Source organism: Manis pentadactyla, chromosome 5 (genome assembly GCF_030020395.1).
Source record: "Manis pentadactyla isolate mManPen7 chromosome 5, mManPen7.hap1, whole genome shotgun sequence".
NCBI lineage: Eukaryota > Metazoa > Chordata > Mammalia > Pholidota > Manidae > Manis > Manis pentadactyla.
Window position 1 is genome coordinate 30,266,922 of NC_080023.1, and position 22,942 is coordinate 30,289,863.

The following is a 22,942-nucleotide window of genomic DNA, read 5'->3' on the forward strand; positions in this document are numbered from 1 at the left end:
ATCTATTCTAGAATGCCCTTGACAACTTTACTTTATGACGTCATGTATATTCCATGTAATCGCCTGCGTTATCCAGAACCTTGCTAACTTTATATCCGCAGCCTTTCCTGAAAGCACTTCATTTGGTCCCACCTCCTTAGATCAGTTGGGGTTTCCTGAATTGGTCTATGGCTACCAGGGTCCCAGAGCTGTCTCCTTTTGGGACTTCTTCAAGACTGAGAGATATTTAATCCCTACCTCTTGACCAAGGCATGATCAAACTGAAGCCTTAAAGACATTTTCTAAGAAGGAATTGAAAAAATAATGAAAAAATAAAACATAACGTTGGTATCAGTAAAATGTGCGTAGGTTTAAAACTAAGAAGAATTTGAACTATACAAAGATATGGATCAGCCTGATTTCATTTCCAAAAGACTTAATTTCTAGATTTATCTCCATTGAGATCACTCTTGACTTAAACTCAGTACTTGTTTTTTTCCCGCAGTGATCTTACTTCTCTGTGGGTTTAGGCTGGTCGTCAGATCTCTCTATGTAGAAGCATTTCCTTTTACTGTGTGTGCCAAGCATTTCTCCTCAAGCCTTCAGGAAGTTCTACACCGATTATGCAATTATAATAACATCCATGATGAAAATAACAACAATAGGATATTTATTGACTGATACTGATGTCTTTTAATTTATTTATTTTTATAATTTTTTTTTTTGCATGTGTGAAAGTTTACAAAGGCACACAAATACAGAGAAAATACACAATGAAACTACACGTACCCGTTACCTATGATTCTCTGTCATTCTTGTTTCACCCAGTATCAATGGGAGTTTTGTTTGAGTATTTTAAAGCAAGTCACAGCTATTTTATCTCTTTACTTGTAAATAATTCTGTATATTTTCCTAAAAAGGACTTAAAAAAGCACAATATCATTGCTACACTCAGTAAATTAACAATTATTACTTAATAACATCTACCACCCAGTCTATGTTCTCTCTTCACCTACCTACTCAATTTTCTCTTTTTACAGTTAATTTCTTCAAAAACAAGGTCCAGAAAATGTCCACACATTGTATTTTGTTTGTGTGTCTCTACCACCATTTATTAAATTTTGAGTGTAGATCATGCCCTTTACAGATATGATCTCCATCTGTCCTTCAGGGGTCTGAACCATCATCTCTGTTTCACCCATTAGCATAGTAAGAGAATTTAGATGGCTTGCCTCAATTTGCATAATTTCACAGGTCCAGAGGCTGTGCTGGGGCACAGACTTCAACCTCACTCCTCTTTTCTACTGTGCCCCCACCCCTATCCCACCTCACCATACTCCTTACGCAAGCCAGACCCTTGCTTTCTTTATGTCTGCCACTTTTGATATTATGTCGTGTTGCCTCTCATATCCTTTGCCCCTTCAGGGTGCTTGCCAAATATAGAACTTTCAAAAAGCCAGACTGGTTATGCTTTTGGCTGAGATTAAGCTTTAGAATAGAGACGCCATTGCCTAGGATGGTAGTTTCGATGGTTATCTGGAATTTTTCAGCTTCTGATGCAGAAGCAGTCTTCCTCTACCATCTTGGTTTAAAATGCACAGTCACTATGAATAGCCAAAATAAGGTCCTTTGCTCTATTCATGTGGTGACATCAGCTCGGAGCTCCTTACTCTCAGGGAAGAGATGACTGCCATCCATTTAACATGATGAGGGCTCTAGCTTTCTCTGGCTTAGGTTAGGAGTTCACATTCCTGGCTTTTTGTTAATGACTTTCTTGTAACTCTGATGCCCTCAAGATACTCTCTATGGTTTGAAAAGAACAAGAATACTTTCTATGTATGTTTAAAGTAAAACATATGATTCCTGGGAAATAAAAAGGGACATTTAGTTATATTGCTTTTTCCCAAATTTTAGAATTGCAAGTGCTTTTTTTAGGACAATAACCTATCAGTTTTAAATATGGGTTCATGTGGTGTGGAAATTGTTCTCTTTTAATCTTTTCCCTGTTTCTCTGAGTAGATCTCAGGTTTGTGTTACCATGTATTCGTATACAAAAGCACCCCTGTTAACAAGCAGAGAACAATTCTCAGGTTCAGAGATCTTGGCTGGCAAAAGAATTTAATATTGTTTTGTTTTAGTTGTATGTATTTTTAAGGTTTCATGTATTTATACAAATGAAATTGTTTTTCTACTTATGATTAAAATACAAGAGTTCCTTTAAAATTATACTTATGTAGGTTAAAAACTTTAGAAAATATATATACTAAGTAATAACATCTTTTTGAGCGTCCATTGCGTAAGATGCCTTGTTCTGATTTACGTGATATTAATTCAGTGCTTCCCTCTATGAAGCAGGTACCATTTTGTAAATGAGGAAATTGAGGCACAAAGAGAACACTTTCAGATCACAAGTTTAATAGGTAGTATGATTAGGAGTTGAGCTCTTTCCCTCCATTTCATACTGGCTACAAGTCCGGAGCAGTAAAGTTGACATGTATAAATGGTGAGCTTAATGCAAGACGGACTGGGGTGGCTGAGTGAAAGTCCTGCCTTACAACATTCACTTTACATACAGACTTTAACTTACAGGTTTAAATAAAAGGTCATTTTATTGAAATGAAATAACTTGGATAATGCCCTTTAGTTGAAATAAAATGGAATAGCTTAGTTCGGTTCCTTGCACATAGTGGGTACTCAGTGAAAGCCACTGAATTCTTTTGTTACACATGTCTTGACAGAACTAGCATCTCATTTTGCATGCAAAGAGGCCTTCTACACCTTTCATATTCCAATCCATAGCTGATTGTCCAAAGATCCATCTGTCACTAATGCTAATCCTGTAAGCATAGCCTTATGTATAGAAAGATGTGATCTGCATGTTTTTGGACATGATAGCCCTTCCCTATCGTCTCAAGCTGAGTAGGGCTCAGCCTCTGATGACCATCTAGTCTCTCACAAGACCTAGAAAGAAGCAAAATGTTTCAGTCTTTTCCTGGACTCCTCTGTATAATAATGCACTTTCACGGAGCGTAGGATGGTGGTGGGTTCAAGTTGACCTCATTCTTGAAACGTACGTATGAAAACAAAAATAAAACACAGTGCAGTGGAAACAACTGTCATTGTGGGCTGGCTTTAGGGCTGATTTGTTTGATACCACAACAAGGTCATCTTTGTGCAGAACTCCCCACCGAAGGCCTGAAAGGGCAAACTTAGGTCAAGTCAGGGAATTCAGCAAAGATGATGGGTTGAAATTCCTGCAGGGGTCACCACAATAACCTATAAAAACTAACATGAAAAGTAACAAAAAACGGAAGTTAGAAAAGTTATAAATCCTTCTATTTCACACATATTTTGAAGTACTAAGTAGAAACAAGGACAGACAATGGTATCTTTAAACTCCACAGCAATATCCTATTTTAAATTGTAGCAGGTGCTCACTCATTCCAAGGGCACCCACAAGAACACTATTGCTGTTTGGCAGATGCAGAAATAGTAAGTGGTAGAATTTTCCTCTCTAATTTCTATGTACCTACTAGTTCTTGGGGTCCCAATTGCAGAACCAGTTTTTGTGTAAAGTAACATGCTAAGGACTTTCTGACACTTGAAGCTTCATCTAATGTGATGCCTCAGGTAAACATCATGGCAATACAGGGAAGCGTCAGGGTAATACAACCAACGAAACAACTGGGATGTTAGTGGTATTATTGCTTATCATTTACCCTGAGGCACTTCTGCCTAAAGAGATTTTCACAGGTAATTATTATAGTATCTTGTGGCAACAATTCATCCAGTCTTAACCTCCACAATCACCAACGGCACACATCTATTGTAGATTTTTCTGATAAATTGGTCATTTATTTTGCAGTGAAAGTGGTAAGAATAATAAAAGCTCAAGGAAATATATTTTTAAGTATATTTCTGTGTGCTGTTAGCAAGGATTTTAACAGAAGCCTGTAAGATACAATCACTAAGTGTGGAGAAAGAGGAACCCTCCTACACTGTGGTGGGAAATATAAATTAGTTCAACCATTGTGGAAAGCAATATGGAGGTTCCTTAAGAAACTAAAAATAGAAATACCATTTAACCCAGGAATTCCACTCCTAGGACTTTACCCAAAGAAAACAAGATCCCAGATTCAAAAAGACATATGCACCTCTGCTCATAGCAGCACTACTTAGAATAGCCAAGATATGGAAGCAACCTAGGTGTCCATGAGAAGATGAATGAATAAAGAAGTTGTGGTACATATACACAATGGAATATTTATTCAGACATAAGAAGAAAATAAATCCTACTATTTGCAACAATATGGATGGAGCTAGAGGGTATTATGCTGAGTGAAATAAGCCAGGTGGAAAAAGACCAGTAACCAAATGATTTCACTCATTTGTGGAGTGTAACAGCAAAGCTAAACTGAAGGAATAAAACAGCAGCAGACTCACAAACTCCAAGAAGGGACTAGCGATTAACAAAGGGAAGGGGTTGGGGAGGGTGGGTGTGGAAGGAGGAAGAAGGGAATTAAGGGGCATTATGATTAGCACACATAATGTAGGGGGTCATGGGGAAGACAGTATAGTGCAGAAAAGACACGTAGTGACTCCATAGCATCTTACTCTGCTAATGGACAGTGACTGCAATGGGATGTGTATGTGGGGGACTTGATAATATGGGTGAATATAATAACCACAATGTTGCTCATGTGAAACCTTCATAAGATTATATATCAATGATACCTTAATAAAAAAAGATATAATACTAAGTACTAGTTTTTCATATAAACCTCTTCAATTAAGTAAAAGTTGTTTGCTATAGGAGTTCATTTATTATATTATAATAGTATACTGTATATTCTCAATCTTTATAATGTATGACTCCTATGAAATTCTGAATGGTTTTACATTGTAAACACGTTAGACAGAATATTGATCCAAGAAGTAATCTGGTACAAAAGATTTATGTTAGCATAAAAGCTTTGTGTGCAGTTAGGAGTCTAGCAAACTACAAATCAAATCAGAGCTTATATCAGTGCTGAGTGAGGACATACAGGTATGAAGAACTGAGGTGGACTTCCAGGTTTTCAGGCAGGCTTGTACGAAGTTGGAAGTTTCTATTCAGTCCTAATACTAAGTAAAGAGTTGAAGAAATCAAAAAATCATCTCTTTTTAGATCTGTCAGAGAAGTGAGGTCACAAAGGTTTGCTTCTGCCTCCTAAATTGAAGAAACTAACTGGTGAATACAAAGAATCATAATTCAGCAGAGCAGGAACCCACCTGCAGAAACCTCCTCCAGGGCACAGGCCAGGGTAAGGAAACCAGAACTGTGATTGACAAACTGGGGGAGGCTCACTGTGGACAAGTCCGAGAGCCGCAAACACCAGGGGACCCAGTCAAGGGGTCTCACATACTGTTATGAATTTTATCTCCAGGAGCTCAACCAGGTCTCACAGTGAATAGTTGAGAAAAATCCCCTTGTACTTCCAGCAGAGAGAGGAAAAAGGAAATATTTTGAAATAGGCCAGAGAGTTTTGTTCTTATTAACAAAGTCTGTCTTCAAGAGAAACTAATTACAGCCTAACTTGCAGGGGAATTATCAGAGCCTTACTTATCTGGGGAAAGGGAAATACCCAACTGTGGTACCCTCTAACCATCCTTTCCCACAGAATGGGATGTTGGGGAACTGAAAAGCAGCACATGTGAAGTTCACAGTCCAGAACTACAAGCTCACAGAAGACTGAGACCTAATCATAGAACACTTCCCCTCCTCCACATCTCACCGCAGCATAACTAAAAACCTATTTACAACAGTTCCTTTTATGCAGTACATCATGTTTGGCCATCAAGGAAAAATGACAAGACATACAAAAAGGCAAAAAACATAATTTTAAGGAACGGAGCAAGGATAAGGACCAGACTTAGATATGGAAGAGATGTTGGAATGATCAGACCAGGAACTTTTTAAAACACAGAAATGAAGAATGCCTTTGATGGGCTTATTAGTTAGATGGACATGGCTGAAGAAAGAATTTGTGAGCTTGAGGATATCTTCACAGAAATCCCAAAATTGAAAAGCAAAGAGGAAAAAGAGAAAAATAGAAGAGAACATCCAGGAGCTGTGGAACAACTACAAAACGTATGGTGGGTAATAAGAATTCCAGAAGGAGAAGAAGAGAGTAAGGAACAGAAGAGGTATTTGAAACAATAACGAGTAAGAATTTCCCCAAATTAACGTCAGACACCACACTGCAGATCCAGGAAGCTCAGAGAACACCAAGCAGAATATATGCCAAGAATTGGGCTAAATGTAACTGTATTGTTTCATTTCAAACCCATAACAATAGTTTGAAGAATTGTTATCCCCCAGTTGCAGATGTAACTTCTCCAAGGTAAATGGAACTAATCTTGAAATCCAAGTCTGTCTAAAGCCCTAACTTAAAAAATAAATAATATTGCCTCCAAATAATGATTATTAACACTACTTTTAATTACTTACCTTGTTCTGTTATGACTACAACAACTTGAAGTTTATTATATAACTTTGTGCTAGTCTAGTGTATCTATAACCTTGTGAGGTAGTTATTATTACATCTACTTTATAAATGAGAAAACTGGAGTTTAGAGAGGTGAGATAATTTGACCAAAAACATACATACTAGGTGATGGATTTTGAAAGTAACATTTGTAAGATTCATGACTAAACTAGGGTGTAGATAAGATAATGATAGTGTTTTTAAAGTTTAGAAAACTAAGTCATGAATTGACTCAGGAGCCAACGATCAACAAATTGGGGTTTGAACAGTCATACCTAAGAGCGCACATGCTCAAGCAGCCCTGTATGAGGGTGAGCACAGGATGCGGAGTTCATCACAGTGGGGCTCCACCCCTCACCTACTTCCTCTGGGGCCTCAGCCATGAGACCTAACCGTTCTTGAGCTTTATATCCTCACTCATCAGAGAGGAAGACAGTAAGAGCTATGCCATCTTCCTCACAGCATTTTCAGGAAGGACAGATAACATCCAAGAAGAAAACGATTTGAAAATAAGACTGAAGTAGGTTCAATCCTAAGATTTCCAAACTTGCCTGATAAATGCGTACTGAGGGCCTACCAGCCCGAAACACTACTTGCGTGGAAGGTGCAGTACTTTCTGGGCAAGAAGTTAGCCTCACTATTTAATATTCACTGTTGGGTTGAATAACTGGGTATATGAGATATGACTTGACAGAATTCTATTTGCAGTGGGGTCAGGGTGGGCTTGCCTAAAAATACACTAGCACATATTAAGTATTCTACTTTAAATATACAATATATGCTTAAAGCATCAGAAACCATCAAGTATTTAGAATAGAGCACTGCAGCTATTAGTGACATCTGTTTCTCAATTCAGCCCCTTGGATGTATGATTGTGTCCTAAGGGGAAATATTTTAATTTAAAAACAGAAGACCTATTTCACTGAGTTCTGTGACACATCAGGGCACAGTAACTTATTACTCTAATGTCATGCAACACAAGGGGTAGAGGGCTTCATTCTATCACATTTACCACACAGCTTATGTGTCATGAGGGCAGTCACTAGTGGAGAATTGTTTTGTTTACGAATAAAGCAGAAGGGACGATGAGCTCCCTATGGGGCAGGTCAGGATCCAGCAGAGCACTGGTGCAGCAGCAACAAAACAAACCTGTGCAACCACTGATACCAAACAACTGGGCTTATATGGTGCCTCTGGAGCAAAAGCACAGTATGCGGACAAACCGTCAGGGTGGTAGTACACGTGACAGACTACATGACGGATGCAGGAAGGGAAACTGTGGTGCCCACAGAAGGATGGATTGCCTGCCTGAGCATTGCGGGGTATCTAGTGAAACAGCACATCCACCAAGAGAAAGCAGGCCGTGGGATGGTCAGAAATACTTGTAAAGGACTTTACTAGAAGCTGGAGTCTCCACATGAGGAAGTGGGCACCAGAGCTAGGTCACCTGAGTGACACCTGGGAGATAATTTATGAATTAGAAACAATTATCACTGTACCTCTACAGTGTTTGGTGTATAAGAAACAATCAGAGTTTCACATTGGTCCTGATAAGCTATTGGAAATTTTCATCACTTTTCACATAAAGATTCTTTCATTCTTCCATTCATTCATTGGGACACATTTGGAGGGCAAGTTGAATGTTGATATAGGCCCTACTTGAGTGTTTTTCTAAGTGTAGCCACCCTGCTTCAGTATCAGAATCACTCAGTTTGCTTATTGTAAATGTAACCTTATTTGAGATCAACTGAATCAAAGTGTGAGCTTACTTTTTTGCCTTTTCCTCAAGATGCATTTCATGAACTAAGGTTTGAGAACCACTGCTTCCTTTTCTCAGAGAGTAGAGGATAAAACTCCTTCCTGAGACAGTGGTGGTCAGGGGTGAGGTGGAGGTCTTGCAAAGAATAGTAAAAGATTTGAAATACCTCTGTAGAGAATGGTGGAGGAAATTCTCAGGGATACATAAAAACATTGCTGAGAAGCCCCAGTGGCCCACTGAAACTTCAGACCTTAAATCTGTGGCGGTAACAATCCTCATGATTGTTCATGGTGCAGCCCCATGACCATCATGCATTTACTCGGTGAGGCCGTGGTATGGTAACAAATGTAAGTACTTATACAAAAGAGATAACAAATGATGATACAATAGATTCTACAAGCATCATGCCCATAAAAAGATATTAAAAATGATTAAAGAATTCAACGAAGGTGATACAGACTTTAATACTTCATGAAGTGGACAATCTCCTCTCAGAGAACTACAAAGTGGGCAGAAGGCAAAATGCTTTTTTATAAGATGAGTAAAGAACAAGGAAGAGACAAAAAGTATATGACTGGCTAGAGCCCACAGTTAACCTTGTTTCATGCAAGAAGGCCCAGATTTGGCTTGGCCTTTGTAATTGACTGACTGTATTGTGTTTTTTGTCAAGCAGAGCGTTTACAGGGACAGGGATGTTACCTAAGTTTCAGTTTGCTGTTGTGAGGCCCCAGGCAGGAGCAGCTCTATCATGGTTCTAGAAATTTTTTTCAACTGAAGCATGGTCCTGTCTTGAAAGGTGTACCAACATGTAGAGCTCTGGTTGATGGCTGGGTCTCCCTATTATTTGTTGCTTCTCTACCTACATCAACACTGTGGCTCTGGAGCACCAAGAAAAGTGCAGGCCTTGGACATCCCTGAGCTGGCAGGACCAGAGGAAATGGAAGTACTGTAGCATGGGGAAGATTTCAAAAGACTTCTGCTTCCAGCCATCAGAAGAGGGAGGACATTGCATATCTCACAGGAGAGCTTATATATGGAATAGGAGCAAGTTGTGGGAAGAAGGACAATATTCCCAATCAAATAAAAACCCAGGTGGAGGCCTTGTAGGAAAACACTCTCAAATCACCTTCAGAATCCAAACAGTAATGTTGAGGATGGACCAAATGGTGTGAGAAAGACCAGAAGGAGGCCGAGATGGCAGAGATGTTAGTCAACCTAGTCCAGGGGACAGAGAAAAGCAAATCATCTTGAAGGTGGGAGAAGTTTATAGCCAGTGGATTCTGGCCAACTGATGAAGATTGGCTGACATCCTGGAGAAGTTGAAACCAGAGAGAGAGCTTTTTGTTTTCTCTCTTTTTCCTTTGTCTACATGCTGCTCTTGCTTACACCAGATTTGCTATGGTCTGTGGTTGATAACCGCAATATAAATTTTGACTTTAAATGCTTTTCTTTGGTGACATAAGTATTTTGGAAAATACTGTCACATATGAGAATTAGGACCTAGATTTATTTTTTATTTATTTATTTTTTTTGAGAGGGCATCTCTCATACTTATTGATCAAATGGTTGTTAACAACAATAAAATTCTGTATAGGGGGGTCAATGCTCAATGCACAATCATTAATCCACCCCAAGCCTATATCTCAACAGTCTCCAATCTTCTGAAGGATAACAAACAAGTTCTTACATGGTGAACAAGGTAGGACCTAAATTTTAAGCTTTTTCAACAGTCACATTTGTCCCTGGGCTTTGGTTATTTCTAAATGTTTAGGTCCTTCACTCTTTCTTATGTGACCAAAGAACTCCCTGGAACTTTGGGTCTGCGTGTGACACTGGAGACTCAGAGTTGAAGTTCTCGGCATCTAGAGATGCTGAAGAAGCTGCATTTCTTCTAGAAGGTGACTCTATGCATCTACTGCTAAAAAAAATGAATAAGGAACAAGACTTCAACTGGGAATATGAATGGGGCTAATCTGGCTCAGATTGATGAAGCAGAGAAAGGGGTGGAAGATGGTGTTGTCTGTACCTTGGGGCTTTAATATCTATGTAAGGCTAAAGGAGGAGGGATGTATTTTGTTCGAAATTTAAATTTTATATGGCACACTATCTGATACAACCTGTTTAGTCAGTTTATTTGGACAACCTAACTTGGCTTTATTTGACATGGAATCTAGAAGAGGAGATGGGATCTTGATATGTACAAGTTGATATAATACTCTGATGCATTTCAGATTATTCTGGGCATAAAATGAAAGAAATGTCTATAAATGACCTTGAGATTTTTGGTAGAAAATCAAGGATGTCTACTTTGGCCCCTAACCTGAACAGAGGATAGGTATCTTCAAGGTTCCATGAGTTGTTCAGCTATAAATTCTTTTGAGTAGCACATGAGTTGTTCAGCTATAAATTCATTTGAGTAGCACACCTGACAAATATTTGAGGTCAAAACCCTGCCATGAGGAAAAAAAATTACCATGTTTTTGGTAAAATATTTGTTTCCTTGAAGAAAAAGGATGCAATAAAGTACTAAATGCCTAACTGCGATGAGAAAACAGGCATAAATGGTTGGTATTAACAATAATTCAAGACAATATTAAAACATAAATTGAGTGATAGTAACATGTTTCCAAGAAAGAAACCAGGGACTAGAGCAGTTGATAAGGGGTGTAATTTAATCAATGCCTTGAAAATATGGTAGGCTTTGAAGATCATTCAAGTCAAGAGAAGATATCATCACATAGTTAAACAGTTTTTACCACTATGTGTAGACAATGCAGTGTCCAGCATTGTGAAGAATATAGGAACAAGATGCCTTATTAACCCTCAAAGAGATTACAGTCTAACAAGTAGAGCCATGGCTGATGATGCCTAATTCTTGGAGTGGTGAAAAGATGCAACAAAGGAGAAGTTTTGGAGGTGCTATGGGAAATAATATTGAGTGAAATAATGGACCAATAATAATGTCCAAGTCCAGTTTTTGGAGTGCACAAATAAAGATCAAACTGCCACACAAAAGACCTCAAGTGAAAAATGGTTTGTTTAGTTGTAAGAATTCAATAACCAGATTGTATTTAGGCAGCATTGAAAGAATAGAAGGCAGTTGAAGAAGTGGCCCCTAAAACTCAAGACAAAGTGCGCCTTTCCAGTGTGACTGGCTGTCTTTGGTTCTAGCATTTTGAACCACTTCTAAGTCAGTGAGGCCTGCATTGTGCTTAGCAGTGTAAAGAAGACACATCTGTACATATACATATCCATTATTTATATTTCTATACTAATGCCCTTGAGAGGCTTACAGCAAAAGGGAACATAGGATCCACTATATCCTTTTACAAGGTAGATATGTATTAGAGAGAGCTTGTGAGCCAGGTTTAGATTGTTCCAACAACAGTTCCAACAATCCTAAGCAATGACATGTTGATAGTGGCAGTTAAGAAATTATATTCGGCAAAATAAAATATCCAATACTAATATAAAAGCAAGTTGCCTTGCAATAACAACAAACCTTCCTTTAGCAAATAGTAGAACCTGAGAAGATGCAGCAGAGAAGAGAGGAAAGCAGTGCACAGTGAGAACCAGTCCCGCCAAGGAAGGAATCCAGGGAGCCACAAGGATACTGGGAGCCAGTGGGAGGAGACACTACACAGGATGAGCAGAGGCTTCCCTGTTGGCCTGGAGCTGACCCAAGCACCAGTAAGATTTGAAAAGTAAGGTGCAAAGCAAAAACAGTACACAAACAAAAATCATAGAAAAAAAAGTAGGGAAAGGGAAGGAAAGAAGAGGAAAGAGGACACTGAAAATCCTTGATGAAGAGTCCACGTGAGAGACTAGCACAGTACCTGGATGCCTGGAAGAGCCAGGGATTTCCTGTGCTGCTGTGATCCACCACGTATGGCGGTGTGCCAGGTAAAGGACTTGGCTTGCATTTTTGTGTATGTGTAAAATACATATATAAATACATAAAATAAAAATACACACATTTAATCACTAGTTATCATTCAGTGCACTGAGGTGCTCTGAGATATCTCTGAAGAATGAATGACTGAGGCAGGAAATTATTTATACAAAGAAAAGATAAAATCAGTGTGTATTTCTTGACCCAGCCTCAATATAGGGCATATGTCCTTTGATGGAAATGATAGAATCTGCTGCACTATTTAAATGAGTATTCCTCTCTCAATACTTGAGAGGTTTAAGCACATAGCTGATGTCTCAAAAACTCTATGCAATATACAGTATTATTATACTTATGTTTATTTATTAATATGTATTTTGCAATGTACAGTATTAATATATGTAATCTTATGTTGTTTTTTAATCTCCTTCCATTAAAACTTCATAAACTTTATGTACATGTTTATGTAATGTCTATGGCAAGAATAACTACAAAATATGTTCAGATTTAATCAACTTGTACTGAATGCTCTTTACCAACCAGTGTGCTACACATTAGCACTGAACACTTAACAACTGTGTATCGTTGCTGTGGAATAGGCTTTTCTGAAAATATTTTACTTTGAAATAATGATAGATTCACAAGAAATTGCAAAATAGAGTACAGAGAGGTTCTGTGTATTCTTCACCCAGTATCCCTCAGTGGTTACATCTTATATAACTTTAGTACAGTATCAAAACCAGGAAGTTGACATTGATACAATGTGTATGTATATAGCTCTATGTCATTATCTCACTAGTGTTGATTTGTGTAATCACCACATTCAAGATAGAGTTATTCTACGACCAAACAGATTTCTCTGTGCTACTTTTGTGATCATGCCTCACCATCTCTAACCTCTGGCGATCTTTAATCTGTCTCATATCTTTATAATCTGTAATTTTAAGAATGCGATATAAATGGAGTCATAGAATTTGTGACCTTTTGGGATTGGAATTTTTCACCCAGCATACTTCCCTGAGGTCCTTGCAAGTTGTTGCATGTATTGATGATTTGTCCTTTTATTTTGAATAGTATCCCACAGTGTGGATGCACCAATTTGTTTAACCATTTATCTGTTGCAGAAATTTTTAATTGTTTCCAGTTTGGAAATAATTATATTACAAATAAAGCTGCTATGAATGTTTGGATACAAACTTTTGTGATTTAAAAAAAATAATAAATCACATCTCAGAGCTGAGACTGGAAAGGTAAATAAATTGTCCAGAGCACTGAATAGGTTTCCAAACCCAGATGCTTTTACTTTATCTCCTGTGCTGTTTCAATGATCCTATATTAACTGGGAATAAACTGTTCTGCAGACAGTGATTATCTATTTGATTACTTATTGACAAAATATTGGTTTTAGAATAATATCTGCTCAAAGACATGATTGGTTTTTAGCATTTATGAACATTGATTCAAACTATTGCTTGAGGATTGACTACCAAACCTATTGCTTGAGGACCACGAGGTGCCAGACCCTGTGCTGAGTGTTGAGGAAAGGCCTGTCTCACAAGGGCTTTTACAAAATACTGTATTTGTTGCATAGAGTAAAACCATGTTTGTTAGTTTTAACAGTTTTAAATTTTAGTTGGAAAATATTTATTCTGAGTTAATGTAGCTGCTGTAATAATATCTAAATGGATATTAAATTGGTATTATAAATTTAAGTTTGCTGAAACTTTTGGGTTAATATATTTTGCCATATCTTAGGAAAGCAATTGCTGAGCATTGCATAAACAAATAGACAATCTAATTCTGCAAGGCATGCAGTTCGGTATTTCTTTCAAATAGGGGTAAGGTTCAGATGGATTTTTATTTGTAGCTTGCTCACAAATTAATTATTTCTTCTGCTTATTCTGCATCCCTTCCTACCAACAGCGTGAAAAATTAATCAATCATCCACAGAGTACCAAAAGAATCTCTACAGATCCTCTAGGTAAGTAATATTTGTTCTGTCCTTATTACAGTGATGCTACTTTTCCGCTTACATTATATATATATATGTATATATATATATATATACACACACACACATATATATGTGTATATATATATATATGAATCTTTTTATAAGAAAGAATAGAGACATTGACTTTGCAATTAAACAATCATTAGATTTATCAGCCTAATAGAAGCGTTTTCTTTTGGAAGACATGCAATGTATGAACCAAAACATTCTTGAGTATAGATTTAGGTAAAATTGTTAAAATATATGAGAAATATGAACCCTAGTAAGTATTATGTTACTAATATAACTAGTAAGTACTTAGTTTGGTAAGTGGACAACTACAGTTTTTTCTAAAATGTTAACTATTAAACTGTGAATCTTAAAATGTGGTCACTTCAGTTCTTAAGGACAACTGATTTTAAGTGGAGATGTATATTGGAATCACAAAATGGAAACATTTAATATCTGACTGTGGTTATGCACAATTCAGTTACGTAAAACAATGATGAAGATGTCAACATAGGATTTGGTATTTATGTTCTATTTCAGCCTTTAAAACAATTCATTTTGTGATGTTAATGTTTACTATAACAATAATTTGTTGTCTCCACATTTGCTGGTCTGAGTGTGTTTTGACTACTGTCTCAGGCCCACCACCGACAGCATAGCATTCACGGGTAGCCTTTATGGATTTTTACAGAAAATGTGCAGATTTTACTGAATAACATTAAAAGTGAGGAGGATGGAAACAAACCTTATAGTGTTATACATCCTCTCAGAGCCACTAAAATGGTTTTCAAAGACAGAGAGCAGATGTCGATGCAAACCAAACCCAACCCCCCAAAAAAACAAAACAAAAATCAGAACAAAAATCAAACCCCAAAACAATGACAGGAACAGCTGCAGGTGAAAACCTGGCAAGTTTAATCTTAATAACTTTTGAGAAATTTGATGTTCAAACAAAAGCATTCTTACACCCTTGTCAACAACCACTGGAGAGCACAGAGGGGTGGTGATCTTCCCCACGCATGCGAGGACGTCCTAGGCTGCCACGTAACGTGGTCTCTCAGGACCATTGCCATCCGAGACACTGCAGGAAGGATGAGGGTGGGTGAGAACAGAGCAGATAAAACTAGGAAAAATTTTAAATGCCGAATTAAGAAGTTCAGACAATGGGAGGAACCTACAAGAGAGTTCTTAATGAGGGGCAGATAAAATCATATTGGATTTTGAAAACTGCTCTTTGTTAGTTGGGTGGAAGACTAAAGTGGGTCAAAACTGATAGCAGGGATATGAGTTAGAATCCTCATTCCAGCCATACTCCAGAGAAGAGACGTAGGACAGGGTTAAGATTGTCAGTGTAGCTGGCAGGCAGGGAAAATATCTGAGATATGTTTAGAGTGAGGATCAACAGGACTTGGGTGCAGGGAAGAAGACATAGGCTTTAAGAAATACGAATAACATTGCATGTTTTTAGCTTATTCAGGGAGTGGTCACATTTACTAAGGGTGTAAATATAGTGAAGGATCAGGTGCAGGGAGAGAAAAACCAAAGTTGATTTTGACTTTAGAAATATGGCATTTGAATTGGCTGTGGTATATACTGGTAAAGATAATCAGGAGATGGATACTGCAAATGGTCTGCCGGGATTTAGAAAAACAGAGACAAAATTGGAGATACAGATTTGGGATATTTCACAAAGTGGAGATGGTTAAATCAGTAAGAGTTGATGAGTTTAGTGAGGGGACAGACCAGAAACAGAAGAGGCCTGAGATTAGAAGTAATAATTCAGCAATATGTCAGCCATGGGGAGAGGGTGGAGGAGGAGGACCAGGGCAGGACATGGAACTCGGGGAAGATGCAAGCTGACGTCAGTTGCTATAAGCGGTAATAGAAGAGCTTTAGGATGATTGAAAAGAAGAGCTTCCAGAGTTTTAAAAGAGGGGATATAACCCCTGAGTTGACAGTGAACTTGAAGCATTAAGCTACATTAGGCATGAAGAAATTGTATGGTAAAGGGAAGGGGAAAGAGTCCAGTAGTTCAAAACAGTAGGAGAACCAGAGAGAGGGGAAGGGGAGCAGTGCTTGTGGTAACAAGGCATAAAGCAACAGGTGTGAAGGGGGATTACTTGATGGAAAACACTGTGGGGGATGGTTTCCAGCAAAGCCTGACGAGGCAGATTTTGTAAGGAAGTGATTTGGAAGTGACAACAAAGTGATGAGAACTCAGGTCAAATGGCTTTGGGGATGGGAGGAGAAACAGACAGTACCCAAGTGAAACAGAGTGCGAGTGAGATTGGGGCTTATGTAGGAAAGTTTTGGGTCCTTGCTCTGGAAAACTTTAAATGGAATACAGGGAAAATATTTTTTTTTGGATTTGTAAGCTGCTAAAAGCTTAAATGATGTACAAAGCATAGGTTTATTGATCACATTCAGCATAGTTTCCTAACTCAGGACTTGCCAGTAATTGAGTGCAGGCTGAATAAAGCAGGACTGATGATTGACAAGTTGAAAACTATAATAAAGATGAAGAGGACAACAGATTTCAAGGTAGATGCATGACAATCACTGACATATGCATCTGATCATTAGAAGCAGAATGCACACGGTCTGTGGACCCGGGAGACATGACTGAATGACGGGGCATCAGAGGAATTGCTGTGTTAGTGCTGGAGCCAAGAAGCACATTTAGCAGGAGCAAAGGAATGGAAGCTGTACAAGTTTGTAGGTGGTGGTCACCAGAAATACTGAGAAGCTGATGCCGTGGAGGTGGAAGAAGCATGAGGACTGGCCAGGAAAGCCAGTTTCCAATATGGAGTCACAGTGCCACTCATGACCATGACCACATTAAAGGCTGACGTGGTCAGAAGGGTGACCGCTTATCAACAATGTTTCTGCTGACACTGCCAGCCAGTGTCAGGAGACAGATGATGTGGATGGGGGCTGAGGGCCTACCCATGTGGCCTGGACATTAAAATGAATGTACTGTTTGATGGGGGAAGCCAAATGTTGGTCTCAAACTGAAAATGGAGAGTAAGGCTGCATTGACTCTATTTCCTGAGTAGCTTTCACAGAAAAGTGGCATGATTCAAAGTATGAAATCACATGCAATTTACATGAGTGGGTAGATGGAAGGCGCAGCTGAGTAAAACATAGGAGACATAGAATTCTTTCCTCATACCAGACAAAGAAAACTGGTGCAGGGGTTGGCAGAACAGTGGGACAAAGTCCGGTGATGCAGGCTAGGGCTGGCTGGTGTTTGGAGGGAGATGGCAGGCAGAGGGATGGATCTGAGTTACCCAAGGAAAACAGAAACAACCAAACAAAAACAAAAAATTGAAATCATGAGTTTAGGTGGTGACAGGAGTCACAGGGTAAGGGTATGCTGAGCATACAGGATATGTTCAGAGGAGATGTTTGTGGTTCTAACTGTCTGGAGGCCAGGGAAAGTGTTGGTGTCTTCCACAGAACTGCTCTTTAGGCGGTGGACCTTGGTGAGCTTGTGCCTGCTTGTAGCTGAGGATGTGTGTGAGGACTGCCTAGCTCCTGGCATGGCTTATACCCATCAGATGAGAACTAATTAAGGGAAGCATTTTGAACCTAAAATATCCTTAACATAGTGAGACTCAAAATACGGTTGGGGACCCTAGCATTAGCATCATCTGAGAGTTTGTTATGAATGCTGACTTTTGTTCCCACCCTAGTCCTACTTAATGTTAAACAACCTGGGGTGGGGCCTAAAAACCATTTCAACAAGCCTCAGGGAAGTTAAAACTTTAGAGGCATTTCTAACCCTCCGCAGTAGGTGATTCCCTCACAAGACCCCAGAAATGGCAAGATTCAAAGGCTGCCAACTGCCCACCTGGGTGGTCCCAAATCTTTCTACTGCTCAGAGGCCCAACCAGGGAACATCTAGCCTTCCTGTGAGCAGGCGTGGAGGGCTAGATGAGCACGGGCCCCAGGAGAGAGCCCTAATGCGTTTCCATGTACTTCCAGAAGCCCGGTGGGACAACCTGCTCTGCTGGCTGGCGGAGGAGCTCTCAGAAGAAAACGCTGTGCGCCTCTCCTCATCCCTCCCTGTTCGCCGCGGCACCATTCAGCTCATCAGACTGCAGAACCCCAATGACCTCCCAGAACAGATCCACAAACTGCTTTGCTTCTGGAAAAAATCGCTCCCACATTCCACCGATAAACTTCGCCTTCTGGCTCGTCACCTCCGCAAGATCGGCAGGAGTGATCTCTCAGAAGAGCTCAAGTTCAAGTGGGATAAAAAAGTGTTCACCGCACCCCAGCAGCAGTTTGAAGTAGCAGAGTAAAGCTGGTTTCTTCTTTCCTTTGTCCTAGAAGAGGATCGTTGTTGGTTGCAGGATTGTTTGTCAACATTTTACTAGCAGTTTCCAAGTAATGCTATTTGAAGTGAATATTTTGATAGATGTGCTACTGAGACAAGTGGAGAAGCACTAACCAGACAGTAAGAAGCGTTCCTCCGTTTGGTCTGAGTGCTCCTTCATGGCTCAGAGGCGAAGGTTCTGCAAGCATGCTCTTCCTGAGTTCAGCGAAACGTAGTAGCATTTATAATTGTTTGCCCTGTTTACCTTTTAATTGCTGAGGTTGCTTTCCAAGTGTAAAGGAAAGATATGATTCACTGAATCCCCCTTTCTATTGTTGTCTACGTAAAAATAACCTAGTTGTGCAATGCAGGACTCCAAGCAAAAATTTCACATTATACACATGCCATGGGCCCCACAGGTAGCAATACAAAATAAATTGGGCTGCAGAGACCTGAGTTCAGAACAGCACTCACTTCAAGAAAACAGACAAGCTTGAAATAAATTAAAAATAGAATAACACTTTAGCCATTGAGTGCCACAAACTTTTATTAAAAGTGTGTCTTGGAATAAGTAAAACCTCATATTTTATCATTAGTAAAATAAAGCAGTACAGAGAAAATGAAGTATCATGTGAAAAAATTCAGGGCATTTTCACCTACTTTGGAGAACAACCTGCTTGTAAATCGGTTTGACAGAAGCCTTATTACATATGCCCTATGTACTCATCATTTAAAAAAACACAAAACAAAAAGAAAAAATAATAACTACCAAAGTCCCTCTATCATTGATCATCCCTATTAATGTCCAATATATAAGCTTTGAGGCTTTGGAAATCTTAAAGCAACCCTGAAACAGTGGGATATGATTGGGGCATTACATTAATATTACCAGTTCATTGGTGCAAAACCATCAGGGCCTTTGATTGCAAACATCAGTAGTGATTAGTTTTGATAACTGAGAACCTGAAAATTAATGAAATCACATGAAAAATTAAACATTTATATGGTTCTGAAATTTAAAGACACAATTTCCTTCTAGAGTTTAACCAAGAACCTATGTATCTTTGGTTATATATTGAAAGAGAGAACTCTAGTGTTCAAATATTTTCCTATTAAGAAACATTTTGTTAGTCAAGATTTGTATTATTTTTCCAAGAAGGTCCAATATTTTTCATGTGTTCTTGAATATAGAAAACAGACTGAAATGGTCATTGTTTTTCTTACTACAAATAACAAACACGTAAAGAAAATAAAGTTCACCTATTATTCCAACACTGAAGATCACTATTACAAACATTTTGGCATATTTTCTTCTAGTTTTCCTGGGAGGAAATGTTTCTATTTCTTTGTGTATAGATGTATGTAAACATACTATGTGCCCATATGCACACACAAATATATAAATCCCTGCACATACATTGCTTCACTCACTTATCTCCTTGCGCCCACTCTCCATGGCTTCCCACTCATGCAGACACACACATCCTCTCCCACACACCTCTCCAAATACACCTTGAATACCTGTCCCTTACACAGTCTTACATCCACTTGTACATCCTCATGTGCATGCATATACTGTCACAAATACACATCTTCCCACCTCACTCTACCTTGCTCAGTCTTTCACACACACACACACTCATTCATGTACTTTTCATACATACCCTCACAGGAACACATCTCTTCATACACCATCTGCCACACTTTTTCCCACAATTAAAAATAAATTGTATATATCATTGCAACTGTAAAACAATATTGAGGTATATGAAGAAAAAAGTGGATTGCCTTTTGGATGCGGCCTCTCCCTTGGGTAATCAAAGCAATCAGTCCAATGTGTGACGTGTGCCTGGTGTGTTTAGCATGCCACACACCCCCTGCATGCTGGTGGGCTGACCTGTATGGAGCACGCATTGATGCCTCTGGCTTTGTGTTGGGTTTGGGGAATGGGGAGCCTCAGCAGGAGCCTGGGAGTAGGGAGGAGAGTGATTAGACGTTTCCACCCTTGAATTCACCTGGACAGGCTCTGCCCCTCTCCCAAAGGCCACTGCTCCTCTCCTTTCAAGGTGACTATCTCCTGGATTTGGGGAACTGCACCTCCTCATGTCTTTTGAGGTCCAGGGGAAGTACCAGCTCTATTGTTGCCCTAACCTCATGGTTTCCCTATACCCTGCCTATCCTTTTAAGATAAAACCTCCTTTAATTATTCTAATGTGAGTGTATCATATGTTTTGTATTGAGACCCTGACTGATGCTTCTTATGGCAACTTAAACATATATTTTCTCAGCATGGGGGTCATATATTATGCATATAGTTATAAATATTTTATTGTCTTTTATTAAATTAAGAACATTTCCAACATCTTTAAATATTTGAATAGCTGTATAATATCCCATTTAATGGTTGTACCATAATTTTAGTACTACCTATTTTTGAAAAATGTTTAAATGGAATGATGCAGTATATATTCTTCTATTCAATTTATGTTGTTGGAATCATCCATGTTGTTGGTGTGGCAATAGTTCATTCCTTCTTATTAATGTATAATATTCCATTATATACATATACTACACATTACTTATCTATTTCACTGTAGATAGGCACTTCAGTAGATTCCAGTTTAGAGCTCTCATGAAGAGTATTTTCTGAACACTTTGTACATACTTTTTAGTGAACATATAATTGATTTCTTCTGGGTACATACATAAAAATATGATAACTGGTTACTGTAATTAAGTTAAACTTTCCCTTTTTACTGTATATTCAGGTGACCTCCTTCTTTCCATAAAAATAATACTGTGGTGGTGATTTTTCTAGTATGTGAATAATTATTTCATTAGGATAAATCTTTATAAATTTTTACCAAAATTGTCACTTTATATTCTAATCATCAGGCAATGAACATTCTTAGGAAAACAATGTTTTTAAGTATATGTGAAAATGAATTAACTTGAGGCATATAACATGAAATTCTACATCCTAGTTACAGTAAGCCTAGATTGTCTTCAATTGCTCTGTTGAGTAAAAATAAAAGATACTGGTTAAAGATTTTTGTAGCATTCTCTCTAATAAAGAATATATTCCATTGACATTCCTATTTTAAAACCATTAGGAGAAATAATGCAGCAGACATGTGAACAGATTCCAGGATGTCAGAGGTCCTGTGATATCAAAATATATCCAAATTCCAAAGAAAGGGATGCTAAATTCATTTACTCAATGGATATATACTGAATACAAACTGGATCAGGCAATCTGTTCAATGCCAAGAGCACAAAAATGAGTCAGTGACAGTCCTTTGGTATTATGATTTCTGTTTAAAGAAAGAGTGAATGAATGAGATCAACATATTGTTTATTGCCTATAATGATCTGAGCTCTTTCAACTTAGATCTTTATTAGGCATTCACTTATTTAATCCTCCTGGCTGCCCTGTGGGGTAGGTATGTTAGGTAGGAAGATAGATGTGAGCAGCAGGGGAAGGGGAAGATAAGTTTCAAGGAAAAACTGGCCAAAGTCTGTCTAGGTAGGGGGTCCCACGTGAAGACAACAAAGTCTTTGCAGGAAAATAACTTCTTTGCCCATCGGGACCAGACCAAACTGCTCCCAACCTGATCCCAATGTGGGCACGACCGAACAAAACAAGGACTGCCCAAACCACGCCTCATCATAGGGAAGGACATGCGCACTGAGAAAGATGGTTATACAGGAGGACATGTCAATCACATAACCCCACCTTGTCAATCAAAGAGGCGCCTCCTAGCCAGAATGTAATATATAGCATCCCGCCCAATGGATTTAGGACTTTGTGTACCTTGACTCTGGCCTGCTCTTCTCTTGGAGTGTATTCAAATAAAACTCCCTCTGCTTCACTGTTGTGTCTCTGCCTTTCAATTCTTTGTTGAGGTGGGGACAAGAACCAAGGAGAACTAACTCAACCTGTAACAGGCACACTCTCCCATTTTACAAGAGAGCAAACTGGGGACTAGAAAGATCAAGTGCCTTGCCTAAGGTCACAAATGAGTGACATAGCCAGGATTCAAGTGTGGCTTGTTGGTTTGGATTCCACTATATCTTATTGTCACCATGCTGAGAAGAAAGAAGGCTACTGCACATATCTATTTTTTCCAAATCTTAAACTTTCTCTATTCCTATTTCTCACTTTACAAAACGAATCTCTACTTCATGCTATTGGTTCAGATAGATATTAGTTTTAAGGATGGGAATGGCAGGAGGGAAAGAGGTAGGAAATGAATATGATGTTGAGGTCATTGATATTTGTCTCAGCTCACTTATTTAAATTCTCCCTTGGACTTGTTTAAGAAACTGACAGGTTAGGATAACACTGCATTTTGACCTAACACACATTGGTGATGCATAAGTATTGGGTTATTTGCAGCAGATATCAGTAGCCACCAATATTAAGAGCTACTTTGCTACAACTTGACTACTCAGTTTCCAG

General features: G+C 38.7%; 1 protein-coding gene across 1 annotated transcript in view; it reads left to right on the plus strand.

The window, feature by feature from the left end:
* Positions 1–22,352, plus strand: part of DTHD1 (death domain containing 1) — a 65,274-nt gene extending 42,922 nt beyond the window's left edge. The window contains exons 9-10 of the mRNA XM_036908441.2: positions 14,081–14,138; positions 18,147–22,352. Of these exons, the coding sequence (XP_036764336.2) occupies positions 14,081–14,138; positions 18,147–18,466 (378 nt within the window). The 3' untranslated portion in view covers positions 18,467–22,352. The remainder of the gene's footprint in view (positions 1–14,080; positions 14,139–18,146) is intronic.
* The last annotated feature ends 590 nt before the right edge of the window (positions 22,353–22,942 follow it).